Source organism: Pholcus phalangioides, unplaced genomic scaffold, assembly GCF_987345545.1.
Source record: "Pholcus phalangioides strain wild (caught in Gottingen) unplaced genomic scaffold, Ppha-v1.0 ptg000001l_1, whole genome shotgun sequence".
Lineage (NCBI taxonomy): Eukaryota > Metazoa > Arthropoda > Arachnida > Araneae > Pholcidae > Pholcus > Pholcus phalangioides.
The window spans coordinates 15977981-15995952 of NW_028301594.1; the positions used below are offsets into that span (position 1 = coordinate 15977981).

Genomic DNA, 17972 nt, shown 5'->3' on the forward strand with positions numbered 1-17972 from the left:
GAAATTTGGAAAACTAAAGTCAAACTACAATTTTTATTGTAAAATTCTTGTTCAGCACCCTCAAATTAGAAATATTCGGATACTTTGGTTTCTGAAGCTTTTTGGCTGTAGACCAGTGTTATTGAAAACATTTTCCTCATTAAATTAAAAGATACGGTAAAACTTTGATTAATCATCACTCGTTTAATCATCAGTTTGTTATCTGTCATCGTCTAAAGAAAATATAGAAAAATCAGCCCCCAGGTTTAAAGCTCCAAAAAGATCAGATCACTACTATGGTCTGTGCAAATGCCACCGGCAATCATAGATAACCCCTGCTTGCAATTGGCAAATCCAAAAATACCATGTGCTTTCAAAAATTTAAATATGAATGCATTGCCTGTTGCCTGTTATTATGCCCAAAAAAAGTGTACAGATGGACCCAACAATTTTTCAGAATGGTTCCACAACGTTTTCGCGCCTCAAGTTAGAGCTCATATGGCCAAAAAGCAGTTGTCGCACTGCTGTTGATGGACAATACCCAGACACACCCTTCTTGTGAACTCTAAAGTGATGATGGCAAAATAACATCTTTCTCCCAGCGAATACAACTCTATTTATCCTGCCTATGGACCAGAGCATAATTGAAAATATGAAGCAACACAAAAGCTTTAATTGAAGACTTGCTTTCATCTGTTGATGCCATGACTATCAAAAAATTTTGGAAGACACAATACAAAGAACGCTATTTTCATTTTTGTCCCAAACCTGCAGTGAAATGACGTTATTGTACTTATGTATTAAGAGATTTCTGTTATATGTCAGCGACCTGGTCCAGATGGTTACAGTTACTTGAAATTTTACTGTAGTTATAATAACTAGAGCAACCGTTTAAAAAAAACACCTGCCATTTTAACAATCAAAGCTGCTTGAAGGGTTCAATTCACCTACCGGCTGACAAGTTTGATTATTATTATCTAGTTCTGTGGATGTGACTTCAAAAATCACAATTTTTAAAAACATTTACTTACATATTGGAGTCTTTAAACTTGGGGAAAAAAACAAAATTCTTTATTAAGATTGTGAAATTTTCACTAGCTTCTAACAATGGTCTGTCATGAATCCTGAAAAGACAAAAAAATTTGATTTTACGATACTTTATTCTGAAATGTGTTGATGAACATATTCACTGTAATTATTTAAGAAGTTCATTTAATGAAATAAAATATAAATGATCCTAAATCTATATATATAAAATTGATTTTCTGTTTGTGTGTTCTCTATACAAACCTACAATTTTAGATCAATCGTTGCCAAATTTTACATATATACCAAAGGAGACCCGACTTGAACGATAGGCTACTTCAAAATTTCGTCAGAACAGGGCAAGTGCCCCAAACGGGCAAAAAACTGTCGGACAACAATGGTTTTTGGCCTCAACAATCACTTTTCGAACGTTTACTTTGGTTACCGTGGTTCCCTAGCAAAGTGTTTCAGAAGTTTTTTATGCCTTTACAATGGTTTGTCACTTCTTTAACACTGCCAGTATATATATGTATAATAGTTTCTGCCTTTATAATGGTTTGCCACATTTTCAATACTCCCAGTAATGAGGCTTTTTGAATAGATATCATCAGCATCGCTTTGAGGGTCAGGAAAATGGTAATCCTCATAGAAACCAGTATTAAAATTGCCAATTTTACTGTAGAAATGCGAAAATTTTGTGGTATTTTCTGTCACATCAATAATTTCAAAAATTGTATTGAATTCTCGATTTTTAAGATATTGAGTTCACTAAGAGATATACGAAGCCCAAGAGATTAAATATTAAATTAAATTAATTAATTAGCCGTACCTACTTTTAGGTTGGATATCCATGCAATAATATTGATTTTTACTTTTTATTTATATCTTCTCAAGCATGAAGATTAATGTCTCCGTATTGTCTTCTAATATTCAACTGCATGCATAAATTCATATAGTTTAGGTTGTTTTAAAATTAGTTATGGGCCCGTAAAGTACATCGAAGAAATTCCACAGCTTTAACTAAGCATTTTTGTAAGCTGAAACAGGCAGATGGATACCTTGAAGTTCAGGGGGGGGGGGAAATCGAAATACCTAGCGGCCCCTTGAAAAAGGAAAAAAAAGTATTAATTTCTATGTTTCTTTAAATCTAGATTTTCTTTTCTTTATTTCATGATTCGCACAGGAAGTCGTTGTATTGGTTAACTTGGACACGGTTTGCATGTCCCTCAAAGAAAGAGGCACATATCACGTGATCCAAAAAGCCTCATTGAAGAAAACCCAAGCAGCGCAGGGTATTATAGCTAGTATTTAAATAAAAGTGGTATGTGTTCGTTTGAGGAAAAATCTTCAAGCCTTATTTATCAATGCATTACTAATTACATATCTTTGCACTTTTACTAATTCATTGCCCTTTCTAATAAGAGATATGTGAACCTGATTAACCTCATAGTGCAACATGCACTGCATCTCTCAGATGTCACAATTTATTAAAGTTCTGCATTTATATAAAATTATTTGTATTAGATTTAGACAATATATATTTCTAGCACACTTTCAAATAAATGTTGCAATTGAGTATTGAGAAGAGTGCAATATCTTCTATTAATACCTTCAATTATACCTCCCACAAAATAACAATACTTTCTATAATAATAATTAACAATACAACAATATTACTCTCCGGTCCCAGTGTATTTTCCACAGTGTTCTTTCTTAAGCAGTATACAATATAACGATACCTTTCTCTCTCTGGTCCCTTGAATATCATTATATATGAGTTTTATGGTATAAGATTTATAGAGACATGCATTTTTTTAAAATATAAAAGAGAAGCAGCATCTGACAGATGTAGTGCAATTACTACAACCAGAGTTAAGAAAAAAATATTGTACCATAAGTACAGTATAACTTTGATTATCCAATGCAATTTGGGCAAGCTTATGTCAGAAAATCAAAATGTCTGCATAATCAAATATTCATAAATTTAAAAAGTGCAGTATCATCTGTAATATCTAACTATAATTGAATATAGGTAGGAATATTGAAAATATTTTTATCATATAATTCAACCAACGTATACACAATTCGGTCATACTTTGCAGATGTTTCACAAGGTTGATTTTGCAACATTGATTTCGATGAATTGCAAGTTCGTGCTGCTCCACCCCAACCATACCTTTGAAGAAATACTCAAAAGAATTGTTTTTGATTATTTGCTAATAAAAATCTTCATTGATATCTTCATTTTCATCTGAAGGAGAAAAAAATTCCTGACTTCAGCTATAACTTCCTCATAACTAAAGAAAACATTATCACTGAGAGAACACGTTGGTCAGCAGAAAGTTCCATACAAATGTGGGGACTCAATAATCAAGGTTTTACTGTAGTACAAAATAAATGTTTTTTGCTCCCCCTTTTATATTTTTTTTAATCAATGATTCTAAGACTCAAGAGACAGTTTAAACTTGGTAACAGATTTACTGTGTTACAGGCCAATCATTCAATGCCTTTAATGACCAGAAAGAATTAATAACCAGTTTTAATTAACTCCTCAAATATTTTAAGGCCTAAGCCTGAATTTCTTTGCTAAAATTGCTCAAAAAATATTTCTGAGAAACTGGGAAATGATCCAAATAACTGTTACGAGCCTTTTCTTCAAGATAATCATAAAATTTGAAGACTTTTTTTACATAATGTATAAAATTTAAGATGCATTTACAATGGCAAAATGTCATTTTCAACTGGACACCAAGCATGAATTTCACATGAAAAATTTCTAGAACCATCAAAGGAAACACATCTACCAGTGAGGACACCTGCAGAAAATGGTACAACATTAATGAACTAATGAGTAGTAGTCTATTATTATTTTTTTTAATTAACATTAATACAGTCATTCAATTCATCCATTCATCAGAAAATAGAGATGACAAAATAAGAATAAATAAAACATAAGAGGAGCACCTAACAAAATTAAAGATAAATAAATCAACCTTCTGGTGGAGGCCTATAAATTAAAGGCCAGTACAGTAGGACTTCTCAAATCTGGACTCCTCGGGACCTATATGATTCTGGATTAGGGAATATTCTGGGTTATAGATAAACTTTTGTTTATTGCTCAAGTTTTCATATTTAAAGCAGTAATGTATCTCTTTATATATATAATAATTTAATTAAAACCATAATTTCTAATTTACATACCATTATTAGTTATTCATACAAAAAAAAAATCCTCATTCTCTAAACACATTTTTTGTAGTTATTATTCAGATCTGAAAAAAACCAGAAAAACGCATTTTTTTTGTTTCTGAATATTATAAAGAGTAGATTTTTTGATTCATATTCACACAATATTTGTACTGGTGTTCTGCATTCTAGCTGTTTTGAAAGTTCAACTTTGCAGGGCTCCCAGTCAAAAGATTAGAAAAAGAAGGACGGGGGTTACCCCCCCTCAAACAACATATAATCATAGCATAATAAAAAAATCCCAAATTTTTTTTTTTTCATAGCACACTATTTCAATATCCTGTAAGATTGACTCGAGCTAAAGGAAAATAACAAAAATGGCTTGGTAACAAAAACTATTTTTGGCCAGAATAAGGTATTAGCTGGATTGGATTGGATTTCGGGTTTAATGGTGCAAGGATAAGGTATTAGCAACCACAGATAATTTTTTTCTGTCTCCCCTCACAATATATATTACATTCTTTTTTTGGAGTCTTTTACAGTCCAGTCTGTCAACTCTTTGACAATGCACACAGCATAAGGGTTAATGCATGCAAATTTTTTAAAAAACACATTTTCTCTCCAACTTTTTCAAATTTTTAAATACTATGAAATTTTCTGTGTCTGTGTTAAAGTTTTTGTTCTATCTGTATTAAAAATATTTTTAAGATATACTAATATAAACTGCTGGCAGGCATTACACACGCTAATGCATTTCACTAAAATGTGTTTTTCTGAAAACTATGTTTTTTGTTAGATAAGGAACACTTTTTCAAACACCACTCATTCAAATGTCTTGAAACTTTGTGTGTCTCTCAACATTATGGTGTTACATACTTTAACACCAGGAAGTTTCATTAAGATTATTTAAAAAATTTTACGGCACAAAATATGGGTAAATTTTGGTGATTAGTGGAAAAGTTGCACGATGTTTTGGAGTTAAAATTAGATAAAAAATAACCAACAATTAAAACCCTAAAAGCTCGTGTTAAAGTATATAACACCATAGTATTGAAAAACACAGAAAGTTTCAATACATTTGAATGAATGGTGTTCGAAAAAACGTTTCTTATCTAACAAAAAACTTTTACTGTGTGTATTTTGAGAAAAATACATTTTAGTGAAAAACACTGCATGTATAATGCTTGCCAGCAGTTTATATTAAAATATTTCAAAAATATTTCTAGTACAGGTAGAACAAAAACTTCAACACAGATGCTGAAAATTTCATACTATTAAAAAATTGGAAAATGTGTTTTTAGGAAAATTTGCATGCACCAATACTCTTTTAAGAATATGAAGCTCTTTCGAGACCACTTCCAAGAGCACAGTGCAAAATGTGTAAATTACAAGTCCGATATAAATAAATCAATGTGGAAAATGTGAATTCAATGGTCAATGTGAAATTCCTTAGATAGTTTTACTGCATTGTTCATCCTTTTTTAAAAGGATTTAAATTTTAGTACTCAACGACAGTGTAATCGTTTTTGACAAATGAAGCTCTTTCATTTCTAGTTCTTTGCGAAGCATTGTGAATATTGTTTATGCCTCTGCATGCCCTAAAAATACAGAAGACAATTGAATGTTATTGGATATCATCAGTGTCACAAAACTTAGAATAGGCAGATGTACCCAACTGCTTTGTTATGCAAACTATTGTTTCACCTATACACAAGATGAATGTGCACCATTATTTTGAATGATGAATATTGATTACTGTACAAGACCATGAAATAGTAAATACAAAATTATTTTTTCCATCCAGATATAGAAGTTTTTAATGACTACTCTACTTGTTGAACCCTTAAAATTAAGGAAACTGAAAATTAGTGAACCGAATGGTCCATCTACACCTCCTCCTCAAATAACCTTAAAAACAATACAGTTTCTGCTTTGGCAGAATCATTAATTGCAATCTACTTCATTTGTATTATTTGGCATTATATCGATGATTTCCCCTGAATTAAAATCAATTATATGAGTTTTGTTGATAGGTTTTGGTAAAAAAAGTAGGAAAAGTAAGATCAGTGAGAGCCCTGACTTTCTCACATATACAAAAAGCATATTTCTGTTCGCAGCTTATATGCGCCACATCACTTAATGTTTAGAAATTCACTTAGATCATCAAAGAAAATAATAGAGCGGTTAATAATAGATCATCACAGAAAATAATAGAGGTTAACTGTACAGCACAGAGGAATGAAATGAAGAAAAAAAAGTTCTTTTGATCAAAGCTGACTCTGACTAATCACATTCATTGAGACACAATTGCCATCATTGTTTTCCAGAATCCCAAAAATCGTAGTAGACACCAACAGTAAGTGATACAGAAAAAAAAATAAAAATAAATAAAATAGCTTAGAAAAGGCAGAAATAGAATTTGGGTAAAAAAAACAAATTCCCAGTTGAAAAAAAATTGGTCTAAGTGTTCGGATCACGGATCTGTCCAGATTTGGGAGGTCCTATCATACTACTGATTATCTGAGGTGATGGGGAATAGAAAAACTGACCATCAAAAACCGCAGTTAAACTGCCAGGGCTAAAAAAAACAATATAATAGAAATCGCAAAATGGTTCAAATAAAATATTTATTGTGACAGTTTAGAATTGATATTCAGTGCATATTTTCAGGTTATTCATCACAAACAATCACAATTGGGAAATAAGGCTCATGATTGTATCAACCTAAATTTAAACAATATGTATTTGTGATTGGTTCCGTCATGAGGCATTGTGGGAAAGCTCTTGTATAAATATCAGATGCATAGTGAGATACAGTACTGATTCCTGCATCTTCGAAACAGTTACTTATTCTAAGGCATCTCGCCCTGCTGAGGCATATGCCAGGTGGTCTCTCAAGTGCACGGAGCACTTAATGAAATTAAATTTCTTTTGGCCTAGTTATAGGGGGTTCTATATGTTCACTTTCTCCAGGACCCTTTCAAGTCAAAGGAAACAAAGGTTTTGGCTGTAAATAATGCAAGAAAAATCTGGCTTTACAGATACTATTACAGCCAATCATTATTTTCTTGTTCAATCTTACTTTATCTGTGGAGAACTTAAAAATGTGTGGTTCTCCTTAACATTCTGTAAAATTTTGAAATTTTTGTACCCCAGTTAATCTACTTTTTGGATGATCCCCACCTAAGTAATCAAGGCTCTATTGTATTTGAAAATTTATCGCCTCCATTCTCAACATCTTCATTACTAAGCAATGCAATTTTGGATCTAGGAGATACCCCCCCCCCCCAAAAAAAAAAAAAACTCCAGTCATGTTTTTAAAAATATTGTTTAAATTACAAATTTCAATTACTCATACAATACATTAGAATCATTTCTATTTAAATCTGTTCTCTTCATCGCTTTGAAGTATATAATTTATCTGCATTTTTGACCTTTTTGGTGCAACAAATTTTAATTAAAGTAGCGTGCATAGATATGAATCAGGTGACACCAAGGGAATGGAGTCCTCAATTATGTAGGGGAAAAAAATCATCCCCCAACTTGTTTTTCCTTCTCATAATTGTGTGTAATTGTGAAATAAAATAACAATGTAAATTGTGAAATAAAACAGAAAAAAATCTAAAACCAGGTTATCAAAAGGTTATCACTTATATTGAATAAAAACAATTTTTAACGAGTTCATTTTTCTCAACCTTTCCCTGACACCAATGGTTAGTATCATCAGGATATGTTCAAGTTGTGTACCTGAATAATTACTTTGAATATTTGTTTCAAGCCGTAAGTCCAAGACAAGTCCAGCTGACCGACTAATGATTGCAAAGTGTGCTTATGGTTTCTCAGCCTACTCGTTCGTTCTGATAAACTGTGGTGAATATTAAATTGATACTCGACAAGAGGCATCGTTATGTCTTGAAGGACATACTTGAACAAAAAAAATGGCAAGTGTCACGGTTGTCTCACTGTTTTTTTTTTTTTTTTGTTTTTTTTTGATGGCCACAGAAAGTTATTCTGGGTTCAAAGATGTTTTTAATAGGATATCAACAATTTAATATTCACTACAATCAATCAGAACAAGCAGCATCTGAAAGGCTGAAAAAGCACATATATGCTGCAGTCACTGAAGGGTTAGCTTGGTGCTTCTAGCTAGAAACATATCTTTGAATTTAGTATCCAGTTGGGTAACTTAGACACCTCCTGATGATGCCAACCACTAGTGTTAAAGAAACATTGGGAAAATGAACTCACGACAATAGGAATTTGCCTTGAAAACTTATTTCCCAATTGACAACATTGGAAAAAACCTTAGTAATTACTTACATCAAATATTCTTTGAGAGAGAAAAAATTAAAACTTTTCGATAAAATATGTTAAATATTGAACACAAAGACCCAACCCCATACACAATTTGAAAGCAATTGAAATTCTTAAAAACATGGCTTACCATTTCCAGTCACAAAACTTGTCCCAGCAACACATTTGTTGTTATGTGGATCGCATCTTGCTCCTTCAATCGTGATATCCTGGAACATTATAACAAGTAATGCATCACCATTAAAATAAATAAAGCAAATTATAAAGAACTCTATGATTGGGTTCATACAAAAAAGTTCAATTCACCAGCTAATGGTGCTAGATCTCTAGTATCTTGTCAAAGTAGTCGTTTGTTTTTCATTGGTGCAAAAATATTCATGGCACATCAAACCTTTAGCATCAAAACATGCCATCAACATAAAGAAAATTTTAGTTGATTCGTATGCATGTGCTAACATAAAACAGCTGTGTTGTGAGATAAATTTTCGTGCTAATCAAAATGAGTCCAATGAGTAACTGTTGCTTGAGCAAGATTAATTTATTTCCACCTCAGAATCGCTTTGCAGATTCACCTCTCTCTTTCAGAAAGATTTTGAGCCATTTCAAGTAAAATGATGCACTTAGAAAAATGGTGGGGAAGCTCAAGTCTTGAATGGTTACAGTAGATATGGTAAGACTTAATACCAAACTGAACAGGCTGAACACTCTAGGAACTTACCTTTTCCCCCTGCATGAGTATTAGAGAGAAAAAAAATGAGCTGATTATATCATATTACTCACTGACTCACTTTGATTTTCACTATGGCTTATGATCCTGACTACATAGTGTAAAATGAAAGATATGTTAAGTTTTTTGTATTCTTTTTCATTCTTCTTCATCCAATTGTGAAGTTATTTATCTCAGCCTTTGATCAGTATTTGTATTTTTTTTACAGCGCTTCTTGGTGTTTTAAGAAACTTATCTTAGAATTTTGAACCATTTCTGGGACAAATTAAACACTTTTCTATACAAAACTATAAAAAATCATGTTTTGGCTAACAAATGTGATTCCGGAACAAATTCCTAGCCAAAGTACCACTGTATAGCATAAAAGAACTTTTTAAACACATATCTACATTTATTATGAAAAGAGTACAGCAGATGGTTTACATAAAATTTTTTATCTACTCATAGGTATATAAGTAGTTGAAGAAAAGTTTTGAAAAGTTCTGAAAGCTTGAGAATCCTCTTGAATTGAATAATATCGAATCATTTCAGTTTTTATGCTGTGCTCTATATTCAAATTGCACATTTTACAAGTATATATACATACACATTGTCCAAAACAATTCTGTACATGAATGAATGAACGCCAGGGTCTCTGCCACCGGACTTATCCCGTTGCCGAGATCTCTTCCAGCCCAGCCTCGGAGTCTGGAGCAAAGTGAGTGCACCTAACAGTCTGAGTGTGCAGCTAGCGTTGTGTAGGATATTTCAGTGCTGCCATCCAGGGTTGGTAAAAAAACCGGTTTTTTTGAAAAAAACCAAAAAACCGGGTTTTTTTGGTTTAAACCAGGTTTTTTTGGTTTAAACCGGTTTTTTTGTTTTAAATAGTATTGACATTAAAAACAATGAAATTTCTGAAAAATCATTCAAACTTGTAATAATTAACTAAAATAAAATGTTTATCAAAGCAATTAACACTATTCCCATGCTAATTAATCAATAAATATTTATTACATTTTAACAAAAACCATTTTGCCATTTAATTATTTTTTGCTTAACTCAATGGATTACTGTGTGTTTGAAAATTCTTTTAATGTTATTATTAATCATATAATATATAAAGGTTTTTCCTCCAGTTACTTTCAGTATACTTAATTACGAAGCTATTTTGCAAAAAGTAATATAAATTAGGTGAATATAATGCATTTAATGAAGCATAAATAATGCAGATTAATTAACGATGATTTACGATATACAGGGTGATTATAACTAAGGTTCTGATTTCAAAATACTGTAAAAAAAGAGCGATTGTCAGAATGACTTGAAAATTGACATGAATATTCCTGAAAAAATTCAATTTTATTTGATAAAGGGGAAAAAATACTTAAAAATGTCAAATTAATGACATCATCCAACACGTGGGAAATTTGTTTGCAGAATGGAAACGATAGCCAGTCATGGGAAAATTATAACTTAATTATAGCATTGCACGAGTCCATAATTCACGGAAACATCACAAAAAAATGAAGTAATTGAACAAATAACTACAACTTACTCAAAAAATGTTAAATATGTTGTCCACCGCGTGTTCTGGCTATGAGGCTGAAAGCACAAATATTCTTGTTCAACAGCAGAATCGGAGTATGCCATGGTCATAATGTGGATGTGCTTGCAATTCAGCTTTATTAAACCAAACGCGTCCCCTTTCCCCCGTTCATATTCCTGAGGAATGAGGAACTTCTAACATATAGGGAATGTGCTGGAGATTACAATTCACCAAAGTTTGCAATCTGACCACTGTTTATAACATTTTGAGGTACCCCCACAGCCAGAAGTTGCAAGGGTTAAGGTGCATCCTGTCAAAATGGGTCTTCAGCAGCTGCTTTGCTGGTATTGCAATGTGCATCTTGATAGAAGTTCTATCCACACACTGATGCTGTGGAAGTACCGAAATGATGTGGTTGCACAAAATAGATTATACTGCTGGCCAAGTACAGCATCGTCTACTTGCACATTTTGCACTTTTTTCTTTTGCGAAAGAAACGTCCATTGCTTCAGGAGTATCCATGCAAATTTTCAGGTCATTCCGATCAGTACTTATTGTATAGTTTTGGAATCAAAACTTCAAATTATAATCACCATGTTTATTATGATGATTAAGCTGATTATTTTTCGTAAATCTGTTACTACTATACAGTAGAACCTTGATTAACTGGGCTTAACAGTGTGTGTGTGAAATTATAAAAAAAACAACTATTAAATATATTAAGACTGGGAGATATACAGTAGGAGATGTGCTACTTCTTATGGGAATGAAAATGTATGTGAGGTAATGTAACAACTAGTACACTAGTCTTTGTCCTTTAAGGACAGCTGGTGTATTTATTGGATTATAGGACCACTTGCCCCTAGCATGATGGTATCACTACTGTAGCTGCTTCTTTGTGAAGGGAAAAAGAAACCCTGTGAGATAATACACCACTACATTTAGATGTGTGATGCAATCCTTATTCATGAATTTGCTAAAGATAGAGCATCAGAATGTAGCCAAAGGTTAGAAAATGTTGTAAGAATGAGAAATTTTGGCTTTTATATATAACTTTAAATGACTAAGATACTTCATATGAAAAATATATATATATTCTGGCCACTTTTATGAGACTTTTTGAAAAAAAACCACTTATAAAATCTTATGTCATTTAAAGATATACCGTCAGAATGTACCCCAAGGATATAAAATGAGGTAAAAATGAAACATTTTGGCTAATAATGAACAAATATGATATTTTTCAGGGAAAAAAAATGATATTTAGGCCACTTTTATCTGATTTTTTGAAAAAAACCAGTTGGTTAAAACCAAGGTTTAAACCGTGGTTTAAACCAAACAACCCTGCTGCCATCTATACTTCAAATTGTGAGTGAAGTGTAATGAAAGAATATTTGTAACGTTGTAGGCCTGTTGCTCTCTGTGGCGAGACTTTTTAACGGGAAGATCGGCTCGCATTCGCGCCTTGAAGTTGGGAACCACAGAAAACCAACTTCAGCCAACCACCACTGTGGGGTTCGAACCCGGATCCTCGCATCGCGAGTCCATCACTATAACCACTCGACCACCACAGCGGCAACAATTCTGTACAGAATAGAAATTTACTTTGCAATATTTTTGTATAACAAACATCACATGCAATCAAAGCATGTATTTTCAATGAAAATTTCTTTATTGAAAATATAAAAACCTCCGATATTGAATATTTGAAGTTTTAATGTCACAGTTTAAACCAGTGTTTTTCAAACTTTTGTCACCCACAGCCCAATTTTAATTCATCTGCGGCTCCCCAGATTACTTAAAAGTAGGTATTTTCACTTATAAAAGAACCACTTCGAAGCATAAATAGGCACACAGCGCATCATGGAGCTGTGACACACACTTTGAGAAACACTGGTTTGAACAGTTGAAAACTGTCATGAATCAAAAACTTGCCAACCCTTCTTCTAGAAGCATTAATTTTCAGAATACATAGGCTATTGGGTGTCTAAATAACAAAAAACATTTTGTGTTTGAGTATTACAAGTAAAAGAATTAAAAAATTGGGTCCTGGGATTTTTCAGACAAAAGGATGTATGGGGGGGGGGGAACTAAAAATAGAAAGAAAATAAAAATATACTCACCTCTGGACAAATAGACCTTGTCTGATTTGGTGTTATATTTACGTTTGTAGCAATGAAAATAGCACCATTTTCCTGTAACATGATAGTAAAAAACACCCAATTATAAAATACTGACATTCAAACATTGATGGACACACATTTCTAACTCTTAAATGTAGATGTACCTCGTAAACTTTGGATAATTTGTAAGAAATTGGTACATGCCTGCAGGGCTGTCTTAAGAGCATCATGGGGTCCCCGGGACAAGTAAGTTTTCTGAGGCCCTACCTCGCAAATTCTTGAAAAATTCAACTACTTCTCATTTTTCTGAGGCCCCCCTTCTCTTGAGGCTTGGGCCGTGTGTTAAGATGGCACTGCATGCCTGAACGTGCATTCTGAGTATATGGGTGGTCATAATATATTTATGTTTTTGCTAATATATTTATTATACTCGCACATGTTTTTCTCTAGCGGTGCTGCCATCTGGCCTCCATATTTTGAAGTGGAAATGACAGATGCCCAAGTTTTTGTGTTGCACACATAAAGGAAAGAAAATTTCTTTTATAAAGTGAAAAATACCCCAGCTTACAAATGTTTCAGCTAAAAAATAAAGATTTGGTTGACAAAGATTTTTTTCTCATGTTTTTCCAGCCTCACCTAATGAACATTTTCATTGATATAGATGCATATGTTAACATAAAACAACAGCATCGTAAGCTAAATTTTAGTCCCAATCATTGGAATTACAGTAATTAGAGTGAATCTGAATCTTTTTCCAGATGTACCTCCACTTATTTTTCTAAAAGTTTCTGAACCATTCCATGTGAAATGAAAGATTCAGCTAATAGAAAATGCATTAAAAAGAGCACATATTACTTCAGAACAAGACTCTTAGCATCAAACTGAACCATTAGGATATTCTAAGAGACTATCTTGTCCATCTGTAATAAATATGAGAAACAGAAATGAGCTGACCAAATCACAAATAGATGGGGGGACACCTATGAACTCGACTGGTTTGTGTTAACACCAACTTTAGTAGCCTAAAGCTGATGTTGATTGTGCACATTGTGTAAAATAAAAAGATTTTCAACATCTCATCTTCCTGTAAATTCTCATTTGTCTAATTCTGAAGCATATAATTCATAAGTATGATGACCATGTCCCGTTTGGTCAAATGGGACAATTCTATTTTTTCTTTCACACATAACAGGTTTGAAAATGTTAAATCATACATTTGTTTTCTCCAAATGTTCCAAAACAGGATTTCTTTTTCTTTAAGTTAAAATATTCAGAAATTGTGAGGAGTTAGATTCAAGCTTTCTAATGTGTCCTTAAACAAAGGAAACAATTCTGGAGGGAAAGAAAATACACACCAGTGTGATGGCCAACACACTGTGTTCACACCAACTGGTATTGAAATAATCTTCAATGATTGAAACCGATGATACAGTGGAACTAGTGCCATGGGGGCGCCATTTTTGGCCACTTTTTAAAGAGAGGTAAAATTTACACACAGACATCCTTTTCTTCACCTGAATTAAGTCTACCTACAGATATTTCAAAAATAAAGGTGCAAATCTTCCCAGATTCGAAATTTAGATTTCCCTAAATACAGTATCGAAATCTTGATTTCAGCCTAATTAAAATAGTAAAAGTCACCAAACTAGTTAGAAAATGTATCGAAAAAAAAAGGCATCCATTTCTTACAGATGATGGTATAACATAGTCAGCAACATCCCAGATTCTTCGGTATGCATTTTTGTTTTTCAATTCTGGATTGAATTCTGCATCGGAGAAATTGGTGAAGGCAACGCCTTTCACTTTTGTGGTGACTGCACTTTCAATATCAGAGAATTCCTGGTAACCTTTCTGATAGACAATTGAATACCTAAAATAATGTAGTCTTATGCTCAGACAATATAAATTCATACGTACAAGAATTTATAAAAAAGTATATTTATATATTTATGTATTATATTATTTCTATATTTTCTTGGGTCTCAGAACGTTTAAAAAAAAGATAAATTATACATTGAAGAAAAATAATGTATTGTACCCCAAATCATACAGCTAAAATTTCATAAATAGCAACGTATTGAAAAATAATTTAGGCTTTAGCCAAATTAAGGAATTTTCTCCAAGGGGAAAAAAATGGTCCAAAATAATTTTTTTTCTACTTCTCTGGAACTTTGCTCTTTCTATGTTGATACACACACTGTGGTAATTTGGAAATTAATCTTTTGAGGCTTTAAAGTTTGAGGGGGGTTTTCAAACTTTTCCACCCACAGCATAGGCAGACATAGACTTGGAGGTCGGGGGGGGGCATGATGATGATGTCAGTTCATATATGCATATATACAGCAGATCAGTCAACTTCACCTTTGATGCTGGGGGGGGGGGGGCGTCACGACCCCCGTATCTCCGCCCATGACCCACAGCATCCCTTTTCCTAATCAATGCTTACCCACAGCTTCCCCTAGAGCAGTGCAAGTTTCTCTCTTCGAAAAACCTTTGCCAGGGCCGAAATTCTGCTGCACACCTGGGTATTGTGGCACATTAGTTTGAAAACCCCTGCTTTATTGTATGACTGAGAACAATGTTCCCATTGAGCTGATGTAGTGTGTTCATTGTATCCTTTAGTAGCCGATGCTGTATGAATAAAGATTAATTCAGGTATCCATAACAAACTTCCAATATGACAGCACTTCCAAAATGCAGTGCAATTGGAACCACTGCCTCTCGCATAATGAGTGGATGAGCCAGTGAGCAATTGATCGAGTGTCAGGGGGTTAATGAAAGAGCAAATGAGTGAGCAGGTGAGAAAATGATCGAGTGAGTAGGTGAGAAAATGATCGAGTGAGTAGGTAAATGAGTCTCATATAATCTCTCATTTACTTACTTGGTAAATCACCCAGTCACTCAATTGATTAATCATGCTGTCACAGACCTACTCACTTGGTTGCTCATACATACAGTCACTAGCTTATTCACCAACTCATCCAGTCACTCACTTGATGGTAGCCAACTTTTGTCCGTGAATTTTCTTCTATTGGTGAATTGTTTGCCTGTGAATTTTCTGTAAATCCCTGGCTATAAATCCCTGCCTACCAATTCACATGATTCCTCAAAATTTTTAATGTGATTTCAATTTCATGAGGTGCTCAGGTTGGCCCATGTGTTAAGATGGCACTGCAGGAGTGTGAAACATTCATGTCAGTTACCCTTAGAAAGTCACTAGCAATAACAGGCTTTTCGTTGAAGAGCATAGCGTTTGAATCCATTAAATTTTTGGAGCTTATTTGCTTTGTCTCATCATACTGTTTATATAGTCTTCCTCTGAAGTCACCCCCAGAGGTCGCTGGTAATAATAGGTTTTTGTGTTAAAGTGATACGTTTGAATCAATTGAATCAGAAATTTGAAGCTTATTTTGATTTGTTCATTCTAGCTCATTGTACAATATACACCATTTCTATTCCCCAAGTTTCTCTTACTGGAATTTTCTGGTTGGTATCTGTCATTTTGTCTCGGGTTATACAATTATGTCCGTCTTTATTAATGTTTTACATAATATCCCAGTAGCACAACCGTACCGTAATGCATCGGATCGGCGTCGATGCGACACCAGTTCATCGAATGAATACCAAACGTCGAAACAGGTCAGAAATTTCTACGTGTCCAATACCGAATGGTATAGTAAAAATGTATTCACTCGGTAAAAGCCAAAATACCTTCATTTTTTCTCTAAAATAGTTTTACACTCATTTTTACAGCATTTTGTTTCGAAGGAGAATATCTTTTATGATAATTAGTTTCTTTTGAAAAAATCAAAATTTTTTTGCCCATCACAATGTCACACTTGCCATTTATAACGACCGACAACGACCAAGAATGGTACAGGCCCTCACACATCCCCCCCCCCTCCCAGTGAGCGTCAACAATGACGAGACGGCCATTTTGGAAGACACTGCGTTAGTTACAAGCTGCGAAGGCTAGCGATTTTAAAATAGTTGATGCCAAAAAGACAGCGTTTATATCTGGAATATTTAATATCACAATCATATTTTTATCGAACCCAGAGAGACTTTATACCCTGACTGTTGCATTATGGCCAAATTGATAAAAATAATTATAGTATATTCAGGGTCGCAACTAGGGGGGAGCAAGCGGGTCTCGTGAAGCGGACCAGAGGGGGTGCAAATTTCATTCCCAAACCTTATCTTCAACATTACAAGGCGGCGCCAAAATGCGCACTTGAACCGGGTGACCAAGCATCTAGTTGCGGCCCTGGGTATATTAACATATTTGAGGCAACTTACACCACAACATATAAGATGATAATAAGCTGCAACAACCGACTAAAGACACCGATGGTAATACTCTGTATCGTCACGATTTTGGGAGTCTCGTAAGCGAATAGGTTACGCGCGAATCGTTTAAAATTAGCCATGCTGTTCACACGGCGAAGTCAATGGGTGAGCATTTCTATTTCAATTAAAATGAGCATTAACACACACAAAGAGCATTTCTCTCGAAATACTTGGACGAATCGGATGAGTTTTCTTTTTCAACTGCGATTACACACAGTCAACGTCACACGTGATGAATATTGCAAATATTCAGCTGACCGGCATGATGCGTGACACGACCCTTTAATAACACGGAGAAAGAGAATTTCATAAACTTGAGAAACGCCTTTATATGGACGGTCGTGATAGGGAATCACGTGTTCTTTAGAAATGTTCCTAATCTATGGGGGGAAACCACGCCGAGATAAAAAAATTGATTAGATTTAGTTTCTTTTTGATGGAGTTTTTTTTTTCCGGTAATTCTGATTCGCCAAAACTTTAGAAATTAGATAAGTATATAATTTGTGGTAAATGTGTGTGTGTCCCCTCTCACTGACCTTACTGCTTGTACAGTAGCTCAGTGGCAAAGCCAGTGGTACCTGTTGATTTTAATGTAATAATATGTACGTGCTGCCACCTATTAACGTATTAGAAAACTAAGAGTTTAGATAAATAACCACTAGATGACAGCACGTGTTCTATCTTCTATTCTTTGGAATTTTTAATTTAATACCTCCTGTTCCCCACTAGTTGCGGCCTTAGA

The 17972-nt window shown here is 33.8% G+C and overlaps 1 protein-coding gene across 6 annotated transcripts in view; it reads right to left on the reverse strand.

Moving 5' to 3' along the window:
* The window catches only part of LOC149089952 (P2X purinoceptor 4-like), a 34491-nt gene extending 16918 nt beyond the window's left edge, over nucleotides 1–17573 (reverse strand). For 2 of the 6 annotated variants that reach the window (XM_089231355.1, XM_089231346.1), the window contains exons 1-6: nucleotides 17180–17532; nucleotides 14570–14750; nucleotides 12881–12952; nucleotides 8636–8714; nucleotides 3725–3821; nucleotides 1011–1103 (exon numbers count right to left, since the gene is read on the reverse strand). In XM_089231355.1, the coding sequence (XP_089087481.1) occupies nucleotides 1011–1103; nucleotides 3725–3821; nucleotides 8636–8714; nucleotides 12881–12952; nucleotides 14570–14750; nucleotides 17180–17310 (653 nt within the window). In that variant the 5' untranslated portion in view covers nucleotides 17311–17532. Of the gene's footprint in view, nucleotides 1–1010; nucleotides 1104–3724; nucleotides 3822–8635; nucleotides 8715–12880; nucleotides 12953–14569; nucleotides 14751–17179 lie in introns of all 6 variants that reach the window. The other 4 variants (XM_089231338.1, XM_089231329.1, XM_089231310.1 and 1 more) reach the window with 4 other exon arrangements.
* Between the last annotated feature and the right edge of the window lie 399 nt (nucleotides 17574–17972).